General features: G+C 40.0%; 1 protein-coding gene across 1 annotated transcript; it reads left to right on the top strand.

The window, feature by feature from the left end:
• The first annotated feature begins 9610 nt into the window (after positions 1 to 9610).
• mfsd4ab (major facilitator superfamily domain containing 4Ab) lies at positions 9611 to 12720 on the top strand. Its single transcript, XM_082517773.1, has 10 exons — positions 9611 to 10027; positions 10126 to 10324; positions 10548 to 10790; positions 10913 to 11075; positions 11230 to 11351; positions 11492 to 11665; positions 11771 to 11918; positions 12013 to 12083; positions 12227 to 12347; positions 12474 to 12720. The coding sequence occupies exons 1-10, from the start codon at positions 9798 to 9800 to the stop codon at positions 12581 to 12583; spliced, it is 1581 nt and encodes a 526-aa protein (XP_082373899.1). The 5' UTR covers positions 9611 to 9797; the 3' UTR covers positions 12584 to 12720.
• The last annotated feature ends 7125 nt before the right edge of the window (positions 12721 to 19845 follow it).

Raw genomic sequence — 19845 nt, 5'->3', positions numbered from 1 at the left:
AAAACTGGGAGAGAGAGAGAGGGGGGGGCGCTCAGGAGGGAGATCGTTCGCTCACAATACTCTCAAAACACGAATGTGATGAAACGTTACATGAATGGCAATTCACCCCCCAAACCACCCGCTGCCTCCCACCGCCACCCCCTTCCCACCACTCCTCAAATACGTTAAAAACAGCAATCCAAAATCTGTCCTCATGTGGGAAATGTAAGGAAAAACAAGAGACCAAAAGAGAATGGGTCCTGATTTTAAACAAGTCCCTTTCTTTGGCTTTCTTTGAATGAGTTCTTAAGATTCGTAGTTGGCAGAGTGCCCATGGGTCCTGGATGGAAAAGGATAAAAGAGGGGCTGAGGTAGGGGGGCTGTCTATTGTGTTTGTTCCCTTCCTTTCAGTCTTGGCACTCCAGTTGATCTTTGCAGCCAGTTTGCTGAATATTCCACTCATTTATTCCTAGGTGGCATACAGAAGATTACATTTTTTCTTATTCACAATGCCCGTGTCTTCTCCCACTGATGACACAAACTTTGTCTTTTGTCGTTCTCCACGTACAGCGTTGACGGTCTGGGTTTAAAATTTTAAGGCTTTAAGCCAGTGCTGCTCTGAAGAGCCTGGTGTCTTTAGAGTTTGTCAAGCTTTGTTTGGGCCTCTTTTCTCCCTCCTTTGTCTTCCTTATAGTCTATCACTAGTAGAGGGAGACTGCTGTTTTGCCTCGTGAATCTGAGCTGAAGACAGCAGGTGCTGTTGCCCCTCTCTGAGCCACACTCAATCACAGCTTTCTCCCCCTTCATCCATTTCCTCTACTAATACCCCCCCCCCCCCCCCCCCGCCCCACATCGACAGGGGGAGGAGGGGGGGGTTGGATAAGGAGAATGGGCTACTGTATAATGAAACACACCCTGTGAAAAGATGCAGTTTGCCGAAGGTTTTAATTGAGTGACGTCACATTAGTGTGGTTAGAATGGCTTTATGAGCCATGTGGCACAGAAGCGAAGGCGATCATGTAAACAGCGTAAAGGATTAATGCAACTGTATCGCTTGTCAGTCACCACTGCTGCTTGTGCTGCATCAGTGCCGCAAGAAAAGCCCTGTTTTCACTCAGTCTACACCCCCCACCCCTCTTCCTCCTTACCCACAAACCCTTCGCTCCCTCTCGCTGTCTTTCTCTCGCTTCCCCTCAAATAGACACACAGGCTTGGTTCATTACTATTCACCAGGTTTCACTAAGACACGCATCATTGCTCTGCTCTCTACAACTGTGTCGGGAGAGGCGCGGGGGGTGGGATAGGAGGACAGGGAGAAGAAGGGAAAAGCAAGAGATATCTTATGATAGAAAAGAATAAATCTCTATTGTTTTCTGTCCTTGGACATGTGTACAAACATATATTACCAGACAGCTGTATGTATGCATGAGTTGTTCTCTCCTCTGGCTGACAGAAAAATCTTCAGGGGGAATACAGCTGGGTTCAGTCCTCAGTGAAGAAATCTGTTATCCTTTGTGTGGTTTTGAATTCATCCCTTGCCTTTCATTGACTCTGCTGAGATCATACACTCTATCGCAGCATTCAAATTATTATCTGCGCTGATATACTGACAAATTATTTCATCCATGAAAATGGGCACAGTGCTTGATTTTCTTTCTGTGTGTTAGCTCAGTATAAGGCATCTATAGTCTAGAGCACTTCACTGTGAAACTAATCCTTTGTTATGCTGCTTTTAATTGCACTCTTTACTCAGCTGTTGTCGCTAGATTACAATTATTCACAGGGAAATGCAAAACCATAAGACAGGAGGAAGCTATGGAACAGTGTTAAGTGGATTTACTGTTAAGTGGCGCTGCAGGGACTAGTTAGTCCTCAAAAAAAGGTATGACAATCACATGATTTGATGCTATGACCAGAAGTTCCCTGATATTAGCTTAACAACATTAGTATTTGAATAGTGTATCTTTACTGTTTATTGCTGAAATATTTGTGAACAGCCTTTTAAAAATGTAATAGGCATTTTTCTCATGAGCTGAGCGTCAGTGGCATCTGATGAGTAATATATTTAAAGATTAAATGTACTATTGCAAATTAGAGCCCATCAAAGATCGTAAAATTACTCTAAGAGGTTTTAATGTGGGGCAGCATGGTGCTTTACAGCAAGAAGTTCCATGGATTTAAATTCACCATCTGCCAAAGCCTTTCTGTAAGGAGTTTGCATGTTCTCTCCATGACTGTGTGGGGCTCCCCAGAGTTCATAGACATGCAGTTAGTAGGGTTTAGCTCATTTCTGATTCTAAATTGGTCCTATCTCTAAATGGCTGTCTGTCTCTCTGTGTTAGCCCTGCGACAGACAAACTGTCCTGGGTATACCCTGCCTCTTGCCCTATGGCAGCTGGGATGGCCTCCAGCTCTCCCATGACCCTGAATTGGATAAGTGGAAGAAAATGGATGGATGAGTGATTTTAATGCCAAAATTAAAGCATTAGATGAAAAAAAAAATCAAAACAGAGAAAAACCTAAAAATAAATGTTTAAAAGTGAACTTGAATTAGAAATGTATTTTTCAAATGTTTTTGAATTATCTGTCAAAAACAGATGTCATACTAGAGCAAGAAGTGGCATAATTAGCTATTAAACAGCTATCAACAGAAGCAGCGCTGCTCTACTGATCTGAACTACACAAGCTCCAGATGTGGGATCAGCAGCTGTGCTTTGAGCTGTCCTTGGTGTGGAATCCTGACTGAAGTCTTTGGATAATCATCAATGGTCCACTGAACTTAAACATCAATTGACATATTATTAAAGCCTCAACTATTAGAGGAAAAGGGTATTACTCAGTCCAGTTCTTTACAAAACCCGAGTGACATCCTCAAAGACGATTTATACTCATTAGAACACAAGAAAAGCCTTTTTTAAAGATTCATGATAAACTCTGGAGCTACATTAAAACAAAACTCCCACAAGGCCAGGCCTTATTTCTCTTGCTTTCTTCTTTTTACTAATATGTATATACTACTTGTGCAACCCAAAATGTTTTGTTTGAAGTTTTTTTCTGTTTCTTTGTTATCATAATTAGAAAACTCTTTTAATTAGTATACCTGCTAAATGTTTACTGAGGATATATTTCATTAATTTCTTCTGCAATATACACAAGAAGCAACTAAAAAGAAATGTTTGTTTGTTTGTTTGTTTGTTTGTTTGTTTGTTTGTTTGTTTTTTACAGGATATGATTATCCATTTTAATTCAATTCAGTTCAATGAAATTTTATTTATATGGCACCAAATCACCAAAACTGTTGCCCCTCATTGGACAATAGCCAGTTATTGTTGCCATTAATGTTGCCATAATAGTTACTGTCAAGATCCCAAAAGGGATGTTATGCAGGGTGGGATAGAAAATACACAGAACTGCAATGATGTGTAAATATCTACCCCTAAATTCAGACTAATCTAGCTTTTCAAAATGTATTTTCTAATGTTATAGAGAGAGATCATTATTTTGTTTAATAGTTCACAAGTCATGTTTGATCACGACAGTCGTTTGACTCAACATAGTTACTTTTTTTACACTGGCAAATATTGGAATTTTCTTCCACAGGGAACACCATCCTGTACAGCTGTTTAGATGTTAATTGAGCTACACCTGAGATGACTTGAAGGCTGTGGAAATGCTATGTCAGAGTTCAAGACAGTTGTCTGTGTCACAAAAGTTGTTCTCACTTTACTTGATTAAATCACTGTGGTGAGTCATAATGAACACGACTTTGTTTGAAGCCAATTATGTTCAGAGTTTCAGTCTAAGATCAACTGAAAGTTCTAGTTTAAGTGCTGTATACGTTCTCTGCTGGGGGAATTATAGTTCTTTATACTATATTTTACACTGAATTCTTTGTAGATTTTGTAATTATGGTTCTATGCTATTGAGTGTTGGAATTTTCTTTGTGTATTGTGAATGTGAAAGCCCAACAGGGGTTGAAAATTAGCAACAGCTATAAACTCCATATGCTGCACATTAATTTCAGCCTCCATATTGGTATGTTAAACTATTTTGTCCCTTTTAAAATAAGTAAATAACAAATATATCATTAGCGTTACAGTGTTACATAATGGACAAGAAACTGCTACTGTAGCACCTTAATCACTACTGATACTTTGCTGCTAAAATATTTATACCCACACTTCTATATTTACTCCATACTGTTACTCAGGTTGTTACTCGGGTTGTTGCACTTCACTCATTTGTGTTACTCTATTACTTATCTGTATTATTTATTACTCATTTGTATTATTTTATTGCTATTTGGTACTATTTTATTACTTGTCATTCTGTTGTTTTTATGGAAAACAACCTGGCCTCATGTAAACATGCAGTGAGAATGACAGTAAAGCTTCCTTGAATCCTTGAATCCTTTTTGACATTGATTTCTGGTGCATCAATCTATTGTCTCATTTGCAATACTTTTGCATTTAGGTTTTTTATGAGCATTTTGTCACCATCATTTGATAATAACTGATTGGAGCAGGCAGCGCTCAAATGTGTGAAGAAGAAGAGTCATACAATGCATGAAACACCCCTTTTTCATGAGTGCACAAAGATCCTGAAGCAGGGAAGCCTGTGGTAACAGAGACTGGTGATTAACATTGTTGTGATACCAGTTATCAGTGACTGGGGTTTTTAGGTTTTGTCATTCCAGCTAACACGAAGAAAACTTGGCTATGTTGAACTTCCTTTCTTCCTTAGTATAGCCCTCTTCGTAGTGCACCTCTCTGTAATGCAAAGTGTTAGTTAGTGTAAACCCTATAATCACTTTCAAATAACCTAATTTATTAAAGCATCATTTAAAGTCCTGTAAATAATTATAATTACACTAGATTGGTATATTCAAGCACAAAGGACGTTCACAAGGGGGCAAGATCTTAACTGCATCACCAAATGCTAGGTTGAAAACACAGAGCTTCAGAGAATGGCACTGTTTTGGCCTGCACTCATTTCTGTTTGCATACCACATTTCCCTGCCTCTATTTTGAGCCTGAGGAGATGTGAGGGGGTGCACTGCAGGGCATTTCCATCCAGGGCTACAGGGACTGTGGGAGAAATGTGGATAGGTGACCGATGTATTTCTTATTGCCTCAGAAGGAGCCTGTGTCATGGCTACTTTAGCTTATCACTTTAGCTGTGTTAATGCATGATTTATGTATGACTGCCTGAGTCGATAATTGTATACTATGTCATTGTGGCTTCTTTCTTATCATGCTCATTAAAGTAATAATTTTACGTGATTATTTTTAATGTGTTTGGAATTTTGAAGATGTATTTGAGAGTAGCATAGAATTAAAAGGGGTTTCTCTTCTATTACAAAACATTTGGTCCTTTGCTGAGCAGGCTTTTTGGATCCTAAATGAATGGTATATAGTATAAAGAAGCAAACACTAGAGGTGAGAGTGAGCAGAGAAGAAGGAAAACTAGCATTCATCTCATGATTCCTGTCACACTTTCCTGGCACTGTCTCTGGCCTCTGATTGAAGATTGGATAAATGTCAGCTTATGGAGATGAGAGAGAAGAGCAAGATAATGCTATTTTGGACCTTTATATAGCAGCCATCAGCAACTATGGTAAATGGTAAATGGCCTGTATTTATATAGCGCTTTACTAGTCCCTAAGGACCCCAAAGCGCTTTACATATCCAGTCATCCACCCATTCACACACACATTCACACACAAACTATGTACTCAACTAAAAAAAAATGCTGTTCTGGAAAGGTAGACAGTAAAACAGTAAATGGACTTCATAAATATATAGTGCTTTCTGAACACTCTCTGTTCTCTGCATTCCTTTACAAGTAAGGGGGAGAATAGAGAGGACAACCACTTAAAAGGTATCATTTTATACATTTAGTTATCTCTGAATTTGGTTCATCAACATATTTTTTTCATTCTAAAGAGTCAATTGAGTGTTTAAATTTTTTTCAGAGGCAAACCAAACGGAGTTTACCTTGAATGGGATGAAGGCAATGCTTTTACACCATCTAGTGTTGAAAGATTGAAGAGAAGCCTGCTGTTCTTGAGTGACTTTGTTCTTTCACTGGAATGTTTGAGTTTCACTTTGCAGCATTTAAACCATCTGTTTAAGAGGGTTTCAGCAAGTGAAATTAAACCAAACAATGGTGGATTCTACTTTAGATTTTTATCTTTCATCTATTTTCTGCTGAAAATGTTCCTGTGTCATTTCTGAAATTTTTATATAGAGTCACGTGAAAATGAAAGTAGACCCTCTTTCGATTCATCTGGTAATTAGGTTGTATTTACTTCATTTTAAGACAAGCTAACACCACGTGTCACTTTTTATTAAACAAAACGAATCCTAAATTTGGAAGTAGTGTACACCCTTACTGCTTCCAAAGGAATAAAGAGGAGAAGTAGCAGATGGGTGATGGTAATCAAATGCACTTAAATAACTGATCATGTTTTGGCATTTTGTTCATTTGGTGCATTCAAATGGGTGATAACACAATGCCAAAGAGGAAAGATATCAGCAATGATCTTAAAAGAACTATTATTGCTGCCCATCTATCTAGGAAAGATTATAAGGTGATTTTCAAACAATTTAAAGTCTGTAACTCTACTGTGAGAATGATTATTTACAAGTGGGAAACATTCAAGACAATTGACAGTCTTCACATCAGGATCTGCAATGCTCAAAGAAATTGCAAAAACCCAAGGGTTATCTTAGGATACAGGCTTGAGTTGGCATGGACAGAGACGACCAAAGTTGAGATATCTGGTCATAATGCACAGTGCAATAGCATAAAACACAGCATATCTGCACAAATGCCTCATACCAGCTGTCAAGCTTCAGTAATGGAAGGGTGATGATTTCAGCTTATTTTGCAGCCACAAGACCTGGGTAACTTGCAGTCAGATTTGAAAATGAAGTCCTCTAAACACCAAAGTATTCTACTGTCAAATGTGAGGCCATCTTTCCAAGAGGAAAAGTTGGCCCTAATTGGGTCATGCAACAGGACAAAGAATCCAAGTACAAATCTGCAACAGAATGGCTGAAAAAGAAAAAAAAAATCAAGGTGTTGCAATGAGCCGGTCAATGTCCAGACCGCAAGCGGCTTGAAAGGCTGTGCATAAACGAATCCCAGCAAACCTCAATGAACGGAAGCAACACTGTAAAGAAGACTGGGCCAAAATCCTTCCCCAATAATACAAGGGACTGAAAGTCATACAGAAGGCACTTGCTTCAAGTTATTGCTGTTAAAAATGGATGTACAAGCCATTCATGGGGTGTACTTAGTGTTTCACACACTGCTTCTACATGTTGTTAAATTAATATTAAACAAGTAATTTAAGTAATTTTAAAACCTGGCATAAAGCAGATGATTTTTTTTATTGACCCTACATGCAATGCAATACAAAAAAATAAAACAATATACGATTGAAATGAGCCATTCTGCACTGCTGATTCCTTTGCAAATAGTAATGAACTTTACATCTTTTTTAAATGTTGGCATTTCTTCTAGTACTTGTCTGAGATTTTTAATTAGAAGATCTGAGACCTTTTTTGCCACAGGCAATGTGAAAACTTGAAGGCTGCAGTCAAAATACACTCACAAGAGACTTTCAGTGAAGTGGGAGAGATCTTATGTTTGGCAGTCTAATGTTAATTAGATGGGATTAGGTTGCAGTTTAAAAGCTCATAAAAAGATATATTTTTGTGGTTAAAAAAAATGTATTAAAAGCAATTTTAAACTAAGAGAACGTGCATGTGAACCGGCTACACAAGTATACATTTTTAAGGCAATATAAAGGCAGATGAAGTATCTCTTCCTAAACTAACCAGGGTAAATAATAATTTAATTCAAAAGTAGATGTCCTGCTTCAGTAACCAGAAACTGCTGTTTATTTTTAACACTCCCTGACATGCCTCTAAGATAATGTTAGTTGACAATTACCAAAAGAAGCTGCTGTATCTCCAGAAGAGGAAATGGATGTTAATGAATGCCTGCACGTATTTCTAAAGTAACTGACCTTCATCTCCATGTCGAAGACAAATCAGTTACACATCTTACAGGGGTTAACTGTGAATCTTAAATACAACACTGTGCAGAAAGGTACAGCTACAGGAAAATGTGACTGTTTGTGAATGTTCTGTATAAGAGGTGCAAAGACAACAAACACAAAAAAAAAAAGAATCAAGATTTTTTTTTTTTGAAGAAGAAGAAGACATCTGAATAATGCATGCATCACAGTTTTGTGTTTATGGGGAAATGCAGTCACTATAGATGAAAATAAACATTCAAATGATATACCAGATGATGTGCTGATTACTGATTGAATAAAAGTGGACTAAAAAGTACTACAAATAAACAAAACAAAAAAAAAAAAAGTTGCCAGTATGTGAATATATAGTTCAGTAAAACTCCTAGTATCTTTTACTGCACCAGTGCCTGTTATAAAACCCACGATTAAAGTTGAACAGAGTCAGTTTTAATGAAAAACCAGTGTTAAATTTGCCTCCACATTTTACAACCTTGCCAGAAGCCCATATTTGGTCACAACCAGGGGAGATTTGCTTCTTTTATGCAATCATTATAGGGATTAGCTATTAACTCCATTCATCCCTCCATTCATTTTCTTTCGCTTATCCAAATGTATTAAGTCCTTTATTTTATTCATACACCTCAAGGTTAAGTACTTCAACAGCTGACTCATCGCACTTCATTACTGAATTCAGATTGGGGTTTTTTTTTAAATCCCAAAAAACTCTCCCAAAAATCGAAATCATGTTGGAGCCTTAAAGTGCAATTTGTCTGCTAGTTTCTCTGCAGGTTGACATTAGTTCTTGAAGTGGAGGCCAAGGTAAAGACTGCAGTTTGCTTTTCACACATTAACTATCCCCACTTGCCATCCTGAACTTTATACTGGACCAGCACTACTGCTAATATGTTAAAAGTGCTGCACAAAAAAGGGGCAATGATTAAATTAACAGTGAAAATATTTCATACTGGAATGAAAGAAAAAGTAAGTAAGCTTCAGCATCCTGTGACAATGAATGTCTGAAAAAATCCATCAGACTAGACAAAGTGTGCCAGTGAACTAATAGTTATAGGCATATTTATATAATATTGCTATAGACTATATATATTGACTTTTTTTTTACTCGATTCTAAACAAAAATTATGTTTCTTAAAGATTTACAATACAATTTAGAAGCCTGAATGGATAGAGAGTGACATTGTCTTATTAATTATAGATACAGAGATTTTATAACCAACAAATACTATAGGCCTATTTGCAGTGGGCAAAAATGACAGTTGGCCGAAACACAATTTTTGTTTGTTATATCATATTGTGATGTTTTTATTACACAAACGTCTTTTGTAATTTGTCTGAGTTTTCCAGGTGTCAAAGAAAAGATAACTTGTCAATGAGACACACATGTATAATTGCTTCCTGAGTGACACATTTTCCACTGTATGATTCGATACTACTAGCTTGTAGTATTTTACCTCACAAACCGGTTTTCAATGCTAATCATTGACACAATTCAAGTGGGGATATTTTTTTCGGAAGAATCTCCACTTCATCCATTAACTCGAGAGGACATCCTTTCCTGTTAAGCAATACAAAGTGGTTAGGGCTTAAAGCTTTAAAAGGGATCAAGAAACTCATTATGTTGCAGCAAGTATCCACGGAAACTCTGTGAAGCTGCTTTCCCATAACGCGTATGCAAAAGTTGGTTCTAAAAGGAAAAAAAATATCTTCTTGAAAGTGTCACTGAGCTACATCAATTTTTATTGAGCCCAAGATGTTTCTGGATGAGCGGATTGTAACTCTGTTCAAAAGGAATGCCCATCACACACTCACTTACTGGAGTGTTTTCTTCAGCTTTGGACTCTGCATTGCTTTTCTTGGACCTACGATTTTAGACTTGCAATGTCAAACAAACTCAACACTTAGTCAGATCACCTGGGTGTTTTTTGCCCAACAGTTCTGCTTATTGATTGGCAGCTCTGTTGGTGGTATTTTCAAGAGAACGTAAGTATCACAATCTCGCAACTAGAGTCTGTGCTGTCATATTAAAGTCTTGAAGGCCTGCATAAATGACCTCTCGTTCTCTCTTTTCTTTTTTAAAGGTTGTTGACCGCTCTTGCGGCCTTATTTTTTTCTGCTCTTGTCATCTCTGTAATATTTGCCATCATCCCTCTGTGCAATAATGTCCTTGTTTTGGCCATTGCCATGGCTGTCTCTGGTTTGGCAATGGGTCTGATTGACACTATTGCTAACATCCAACTGGTGACCATATATCAGAAGGACTCTGCCGTTTTCCTACAGGTGAAAAAGTACCGACATGATCAAAATACTGAAATTCAATGAGCCGATTCAGATGTGTTTGCTTTGTCTGTCAAGTATTATCGAGATATTATATAGAGACAAAACGATGAGAATATTTGCAAAAGATTCTCAATAGGAGTGCACTGTGAAGTTAGGTGCTAGTAATATACTGTGTTCAAAAACTGCAGTAAGTAATGTCCTTGGCCTTTCTACTTTTTTGCAGGCTCTTCATTTTTTCATTGGGTTCGGTGCCCTAGTGAGCCCACTGATTGCAGATCCTTTCCTCTCAGAGACAGGCTGTGGGAATCACACAGGGAATGAGACTGAGGTCATACATCATTTCAGAAGCATGCTGAGAAACAGTCCAATCGTAGAGCACAGCATACCTCTGAGCAACCTGTCCCATGGGGTAGAGAAAGAGGAGTCCAGTGTGCACTATGCTTTCTGGATCATGGCACTTATTAATGTAAGAAGCTGAACAGATGTACATTGAATGAGAGGAGCAGGGTTTTGTTTGTTTGTTTGTTATTGTATGATTATTGTTTCTTGAAATAAGAAAAAAAAAGTTGAATATTTGTTTACTTTCAGCTGCCTGTGCCCATTGCAGTCCTATATCTGATGTATCGAGAGCAGCTGATCCCATGTTGCCCCAATGGCACGCCACGTCTTTTGGACAAGGATGAACTAGCAATGGAGAGCCAGCAGGGGGCCGAGGGCCCAGCTGTGGAACAGAATGAACATGAAGCTGGGGGTAAGGATATAGACGGAGAGATTTTTGCACCGGGACTATTTTAAAATGGAAAAATACACAATTTTTATGATTTTCCAACCAGTTTGGATAAAAAACAAAGGAATGAATTGCACTTCGTGTACACCAATCTGTCATTTTGTGACTTTTTGCCCAGTTACAGGTCATGGGAGTATCTTTAGCTGCTGTCAGAATGATAACCTGCGCGGGCTGCCTTTATCCTTCTTTATGATTCATATTCTTGGTGGGATGGTGCTTTTTATGACTGATGGTATTGTGGTGAGTGAGGAGTGCAGATAAATGACATGGTGTTCATTTCACCTAATATTTTACACATAGTTTTATGTGTGCTTACAAAAATTGCTCCACATAAATCCCAGAAAGTAGAGCACATGAAAGAACGTCGATTTTCATTGCAGGGTGCATATGCCGGCTTTGTGTACACCTACGCTGTGGCACCACCGATGTCCTTGCCTCATAAGACGGCTGGTTACCTGGCCAGTATCTTTTGGGCAGCTATCACTGCTGGACGTTTGCTGTCCATACCACTCTCATATCGTTTCCAGCCTGTGAAACTACTCATATTCAACCTGGTAAGGCCAATAAAACATTTAGAGGTGATATATATCACTTGGTGATATATAAATGCTAAATGGAGCATGTATCCTCTTCTTTGTTTTTTTATTTGTCTTTTACAGGCAGGAGCTATTGTTACTGTGTTGTTGCTGCTCATTTTCTACACCAGCAGCATCTTTCTGTTTGTCGGGACGTGTTTATGTGGCCTCTTTCTGAGCAGCATATTCCCTTGTATGCTTGCCTACACTGAAGACATCCTTGACTACCAAGGTAAGATGAAGTGTTATCTGCGCATTAAGAATAACTCAGCAGTAGAATGAGTGCAAGAGGTGAAGTAATAAACTATGCATGCATTTTTTTACAGGTTGCGCAACCTCTGTCCTTGTGACAAGTGCAGGGATGGGAGAGATGGTAATGCAAGTTCTTGTTGGCTCAGTAAGTGTGATGACTATCTTCATTATTAAAGAGAGAATGTGCAGAAGTTGAAAAATGGGCTTTTAATTGCGAAGAAAAAAAACAAGCCCAGTCGAGATTTAAGATTCATGTTCAGGAGTTAAATTTTGCTGTCTCATCTGCAGATTATTCAGACTGAAGGCAGCTACAGCTTCCTGCTGTGTGGAATGATAATTGCCTGCATTGGTTTTATCCTCTTTATTGGTCTCCTGCTGTTCCATCGAATGCACAGAAATTACCTCACAGGTACAGCATCAGCCAGAATCCTCAGACACTCCTTTGAAATAAATAATTGTGGGTGTGCTGAAAGTTTGTTTGTTTGTTTTTCTTTGCTCATCAACCCCCTCTCCAACCCCCCTGCCATCCAAACAGGAACCTCAAAAAAGTCAGCCATGGTGGAGGAGCCAGCAACAGAGCAGAACGGGGAAGTCAAAACAGAACAGATAGACAACGAAGAGAATATTCAAGAGAGCCCGAACTGATGTGTATTTAACCGCCGACTGGTAGAGACTGAGTATTGCAGTACAAAAAGGTCATCAAACAGTGTGTGTGCAAGTGTATCTTTTTTTGTGTGTTTTTGCAAAGCAGTACTGTTTTAGATGACAGTCTGGTCTCTTAGATTGTTTTTATAAATTACAACCTGCATTCATCAAATTGTGTTTTATTCTGTTTTATATTGCATTTACAATACATGATCAACATCAGAAGAGCTTCCACCACTGGCTCCATTAGCTGTGTTCATTCTGGTTATTAGTGAAGGGGACTCGACTGGGGTCAACAGGCTGGAAAACGTCACAAATAAATAGTTATTGTTCGGATAGTTCTGCTTATGCCTCTGGATTTGTAGGGTGAGAGAGCGAGGAAAACCAAACCCAGCTTACACTTTAACAGAGCAAAGTACACCCTGCACAGATCAACACAAGTTCCTAAATGGATTCCGTAATATATTTTCTTCCACATTTGGGCTGTTTTTGAGGAGATTAATTGTTGCGTACTTTCCATAGCTATTAAAATTGAGTTATGGGGTTTGTAGTCATCCATAAAAGTAGTTCATACTATGGCATCTCCAAACTTGCTCTTTGTCAGCAAGTCAACCTTCAGGTGACCAGCAGGGAGCGATATAGACAGCATCATTATCATGATTAAAAACTTTATCTGGAAAATGTGAAATGAAATACAGCTAATCAAAAACATTTGTTCTTCCTTCCTATTGCAAAATGACCCTATTGCAAAATGGCCCTTCCTATTGCAAAATGGGAATCAGATTTATGAGTCAGCTTAGACCAAAACTTCCTGTTTCAAATATGCTTAAAAACCTTTAAATTGATTAGAAGTCCAGTCTACAATTAATACAAAACAAAATACTACATAGATTGCACTATACAGGTCAACGGATGTTCAAGATGGGCTTTACGTCTACCAGCAACTGCCCACACTGTCAAGGCAATACACTGGACAACTACATCCACGCTTTTTGGTTCTGTCCACCAGTTCAGAAGTTTTGGCACGGGATATGGGAAGACTTACTAAAGTGTCTGAAATGTAACATTCCAACCTCCCCTCTAGTGTGCTTGTTGGACAACTTGGATGATGTCACTACAGAAATGAATACAGCCTGCATGGTTTTCACTGCGGTATGCATTGCTAAGAAAATTAACTGGAAATGAACTTGAAAAATAAAAATAATATTAAGTCTGACCAATATAGAGACCATCTAATAGATCACATGAGTCTTGATATAGCCTCTGCCACCACATTAGATCAGTACCTCTGGGCTCCTTTGATCAGCTCCATCCCCTAGTAGGGGTGGGGGGTTGTAGTTTCATCCCGCCTTTGCTATTGTGGTTGATGTGGGGAGTAGGGACGGCCTTAGGGCGTCTGGGGATCCCCTAGGGACAATTCCCTGGCTTAACCCGGGGGCTGTGGTCACGACCTGGTTAGGGGCACTGGTGGCTCTTGGATGGTGTTTTTCTGGTGGCTGCATGCAGCAGGGCTGGGGGAGGGTCTGTGCTGGCGGACATAGGTTAATGGCCTGGTAGTGTGGCTGCCCCTAGGTGGGTCTTTGGTGGGCATGGGGCCTTTGGGGTTCTGGGGGTGCTCTGCCTCCGGTCTAGGGCTTTGGCTGGGTCTTGGGGGCTTGGGTCCTGGTTGTTGTGTCACCAAGGTTGTGGGCAGGTGCGTGCACGGGGGCTCAGCCCTGGCGCGGGGGGCCTCTGGTGCATCGGGCGAACTGGGGGCCTCTTCAACTGGCAGGGAGGTTATTACATCCTTGCAGGAGTTCTCTACTCTCCAGGAGTTCACCCTGCAGGTGGGGGAAAGATATAGGAGAGGTGGTCCTCCGTTGGTCCTCCTTGGGCTCTCGCGCTCTGAGGGCCTCTAGATCTTATCCATGCCTGCTTCATGCCCTGGGGGACGGCGCTGTGGCTCTCCACAACCTCTAGCATATCGTAACATGCAGAAACCTTTTAAATACAAGCACGCCTGTCCACACAGCTATGCACACAGGTGTCACAGACACAAACTGCACCTTTCTTGGCTGCTGCCTCAAAGCACATTGTGCGCTGTTGGTCTTGGGTGCTGCACAACAACATTCAAAATGTAGTATTTACTCTTACTTACATTTATTTAGGTTATTGCAGTGATGTTGTGTGTATTGTGTTGCTCTCTTTTTGGTTGTTTTCTCTTTTTTTTTCTCTCAACAGGTGATCCAGGTGATTTCTTTTCTTATTTTTTTTAAGTGCCGTCTCTCACTGTTCATCTTCTGCTCTGTTTTTCTTTCCCTCCCTCTCTTTCTTTCTCCCTTTACTACGCAAAAATTTCCCCGTTGTGGGATCAATAAAGTCTTATCTTATCTTATCTTATCTTATCTTATCTTATCTTATCTTATTTTATCTTATCTTATCTTATCTTATCTTATCTTACTATCCCCCAGTCATGTTTGTCCCATCTGTAATAACTTAAAATAAAATAAAACAAAATACAATAAATAAATAATATTAACAAAGGTCAATCAAATGGACCAATACAGCAAGGCCGTGATGATCCACTTGGTAAAGTGAATCTGTTGGGCATCTTTCTTGGCCTTCAGACAACAATTTTGATGGTGAAAGAACCAAACGGGACAGGCAAGAGAAAAAAATAAATGTTCTTTTCACCTTTCCTCCTATATGGCAAAGATAAATGCTTCACACTTAATATATGAATGTACTGAATACATATAGGTTATGGAGATTAGACCATTTTAACTTAGTTCAGTAACTCATCACAGCCAAAAACTGCCCTGACAAATGAAAAATAAGTATTCTCTGTGTGTCTGTACCCTTGATCTGGAAGTATGTGGCAGGGACTAAACACGATCACAGACTTTAGAGGGAAAACCAGCACACCGCAGACCACGGCCTCTCTGTGTGAGGATCTAAACGTATTCTACGCTAGATTCGACACAGCGAACACCATGAGACCGGACAGTGTGCGCACCGCGGATGACGTCAGTGCGCACACTGTGTCTGAGGAGGATGTGCGGAAGTGCTTCAGGAAGGTGAACGCACGCAAAGCTACTGGTCCGGACGGGATTCCCGGCCGCGTCCTCAGGTCATGCGCGGCTCAGCTGGCTGGAGTGTTCACGCACATCTTCAACCTTTCCCTCTCTCTGTCTGTAGTCCCAGCCTGCTTCAAAATGGCCACCATCGTCCCTGTACCCAAATCCTCCACCATCTCCTCATTGAACGACTGGCGACCTGTAGCCCTGACCCCCATCGTAAGCAAATGCTTCGAGAAGCTGGTCAGGGACTTCATCTGCTCTGCACTACCCGACTCACTGGACCCTCTACAGTTTGCATACCGCCACAACAGGTCCACTGATGATGCCATAGCCCTGACACTACACACTGCCCTGTCACACCTGGAGAAGAGAGACACGTATGTGAGGATGCTGTTTGTAGATTACAGCTCAGCATTCAATACCATCGTTCCCTCGAAGCTGGACAGGAAACTGCAGGATCTAGGACTGAGCAGCTCCCTCTGCAGCTGGATCCTTAGCTTCCTGTCTGACAGACGCCAGGTGGTCAGACTGGGCAGCATCACCTCATCCCCCATCACACTGAACACTGGTGCTCCACAGGGGTGTGTACTGAGCCCTCTCCTGTACTCACTCTACACCTACGACTGCACAGCCACTAACAACTCCAACATCATTGTGAAGTTTGCGGACGACACTACAGTGGTGGGTCTTATCACCAACGGTGATGAGACGGCTTACAGGGAGGAGGTCAGCGCCCTGACCCACTGGTGTCAAGACAACCATCTCACCCTCAACGTCGCAAAGACAAAGGAGTTGATAGTGGACTTCCGGAGGTGCAGAGAAGTACACACCCCCATCACCATCAACGGCGCTGCTGTGGAGAGAGTGAGCAGCTTCCGGTTCCTTGGAGTACACCTGGCTGAGGATCTTACGTGGTCAGTACACACAAACAAAACAGTGAAGAAGGCGCAGCAGCGCCTCTTCTTTCTCAGGAGACTGAAAAGATTCGGCATGAGCCCCCGCATCCTCAGGACCTTCTATCGCTGTGCCATTGAGAGCATCCTCACTGGATGCATCACCACCTGGTATGGCAACAGCACCGCCTACAACTGCAAAGCTCTCCAGCGAGTAGTGCGGTGCTCTGAACGGATAATTGGAGGTGAGCTTCCCTCCCTCCAAGACATCTACAGGAAGCGCTGCCTGAGGAAAGCGGGGAGGATCATCAAGGACTCCAGTCACCCCAGCCATAAACTGTTCAGACTGCTTCCATCAGGAAGGAGGTTCTGCAGCATCCGGTCCCATACCAGCAGACTGAGAGACAGCTTTTTCCATCAGGCCATCAGACTGCTGAACACGTCATAGACACCTCAGCTTCACTACTGGAACTTCAACATTATGCACTCCACACTGTATATAAATGCCACTTGTTTTGCACATATTCAACTCTGTATATTTTATATATTTTATTATTATTATTATTATTATTATTTTATTTTATTTTTTTACTATTTAATTTGTAAAAATGTGTATACACACACACACACACACACACACACACACACGTAGGAAAATATTTAGTATACACATCCAGAAATGCATACACTATTATATATTGTACATATATTTATTAGTTTCAGGTTGGCCATTCTTGTATTTTGCTCGTTTGTGTTGTTGTGTTTGCACATCTCTGTTGCTTGTGGGGCTCGCACACAAGAATTTCACTCGCATGTGCTGTGCCAGTGTGCCTGCACATGTGATGTGACAATAAAAAGTGATTTGATTTGATTTGATTTGATTCTTGATGATGTCATAGCCCATGGATATGCTGTGGTTTTCCTTTGTAGTCATATGGCAAATCCCGAGGCTGACTCCATACTTCAGTTACTTCATCTGTCAAAGACTCACAGATTCGTGCTGTCACAAAGCAGGGCATCAGTGACAGCATGAAATGTCATCAGTTATTTAATCAGGAGTGTGTCTTACTTTAAACAACCAACTTATTCTGAGGCCGTGCATGTGCTTTTGTATATATAACTGCAACTATATCTTACAGATGTAAACCTACAGAAACTGTGCGTGCGTGCGTGCGCTGTACAAAACACCCAATTTCAATGAAGATATTCGAATACTCACCACAGCTAAATAGCCACTCTTATCCTAGGAGCATTTGAAGTTACTGTACTCACAAACCATAAAATTCATATGTCATAATATTAATATCCAGGGCCTTAGTGGTGAAAAACAAAACCTTACAATGGCAACAGGTTTAGGTTAATTATTTCAGGGTCCAGGAGTTCATTTTTAGAGCCATTTCATTCAACTGCAATGCACTATAATGCTTCAAATGCATACTGGCCACGCTTGTCAATATGATAAGCAGAATCAATGGTCTCCTTTCCAGCCAACACAGCAGCAGACATAAGAAGACAAGCCTTGTTGCACTGCTTGGTCTCATTCTGAAAGTCAGGTTTCATCTCTTCCTCTGAATGTCAGCAGATATCAAATATTTAGTGCTGAACTTCAGATATCATGATTTTTAATATGTTCAGGTGGTGAGCTGGACACCCCGTGGGGTTTTATTGTGGCATTTTGTCACATTGCTATCAGGTACAGAATTATTTAAAGCTTACTGACACTAAAAGTACAAGTGGAGTAGAAGACTAGACACTCCAAATAAACAGATAAATAAATAATGTTATAATAACTCCAGGAAAACCTCAGGAGTCCTCAGGAGGGCATTGTCTGAATGCTGGCTAGTCTCAGTCAATGTCAAACGCATACTTCCTCAGGAATTAAATAATTGAATTAATGATGGTCTGATGGTTGGCAGAACTCATGCTGGGGTGGAGGTGGACGTCAAAGCAAGTGGCAGGCAGGCTAAAGAGAGCTGCCAATTAGTATCAGCTATTTGTGCATTTTCTTATCCTAGCCAAAATCTTATTCAGAGAGAAAAGACTTGCTTGCCGAGTTCTGCCAGTGAATCCAATACTTTGCACTGCAGTGACAACTAAACCACTCCCATACACCTAACTGTGTAAAATATTGTTCCTTAAATGAAATACCATATTTTAAAAAATTCCAAACAAATTATTTTATGTACTCCTTCATTCTTCTGGCCATTGATCTGACTTTAAAGCACCATGTTTTTTAAACTACCCCCAAAAAATAATAGCAAAGACATATAGAAGATAAGTTCAGGCTTAAGTGGGTGTCCACCTAAGTTAACGACTGGATGGTTATCTTGGAAAACTACTTAACTAGGGAGATGAAACACATATGTGAATCTTAATAATTACCAGGAGCACCTACTGGACTGAAACAACAAGATACTTTTACATACAACCACAATTCCCAGCCAGTACTTTGCAAATGAATATCTCCTACTAGGAGGTCAACAGGCTGACTCACTTTTATAGACACCTAATTTAACAAAACATTACAAAATGCTACATCTATGAAATGGGGTTATTTGCAGAAGATTTAACAAAAACATGTGACTGCTTATCAGGATTCCAGGCATAGTCTCTACAGGTATGCTTAGTCCTTGTGTGAAGGACTCTTCTATTCAAGGAAAACACAATTACAAAAGTAGTTCAGCAGCAAATAGCGAGCTGATATAAAATATTATACAAAAACCTCAAAAGACCATTGATAAATTTGTCAAACCTGTTTGTTTAGAATGCAAAACTACATTTAATACTCTCATCTAAGAGCTTTTTACTTTTTAAATTTCTATAGTGTGGAATAAATGACAAACCAATGCCAAGAGACAGACCAAAACAAGATGAAAGATGGATGTTTATGATTTTGCTAAAGTGCAGGGATTAATGATATGAAATATGCCTTTGTGTCATGCTGTAAATTTTATGTTACTGTTGAGCAGTGACATAGGACATTAAGAGTCAACTCACACAAACAACAGACAAAATTGCCTTTGAAAACCTATTTAGGTTGCAGATATGTGATGATAAATATGTTTGACAACTCTAATCACGCCTAAAGAAGGGTCATGATATGTCATAAAGAATGATTTGCATTCAATCCAGTGCATTCCCAGGGTAAATGGAGACCTTATCTAGTCATTTCAGCTTCTATTATAATAACCCTCTATATCTTTAACTGTTTATATCATTTTTAAAGAGCTGCTGTCAGTGGAAAGCACCTTGGCTGAAACAAGAGCCTCAAAGCAGAAGTAGTCCCACTTGAATTTCCAAAACAATTTGC

The sequence above is a fragment of the Aulonocara stuartgranti genome (genome assembly GCF_965226115.1).
Source record: "Aulonocara stuartgranti genome assembly, chromosome: 20".
NCBI classification, from domain to species: Eukaryota; Metazoa; Chordata; class Actinopteri; order Cichliformes; family Cichlidae; genus Aulonocara; species Aulonocara stuartgranti.
The sequence above is the reverse complement of the archived record's forward strand: the minus strand, read 5'-3'. Positions and strand labels throughout refer to the sequence as shown.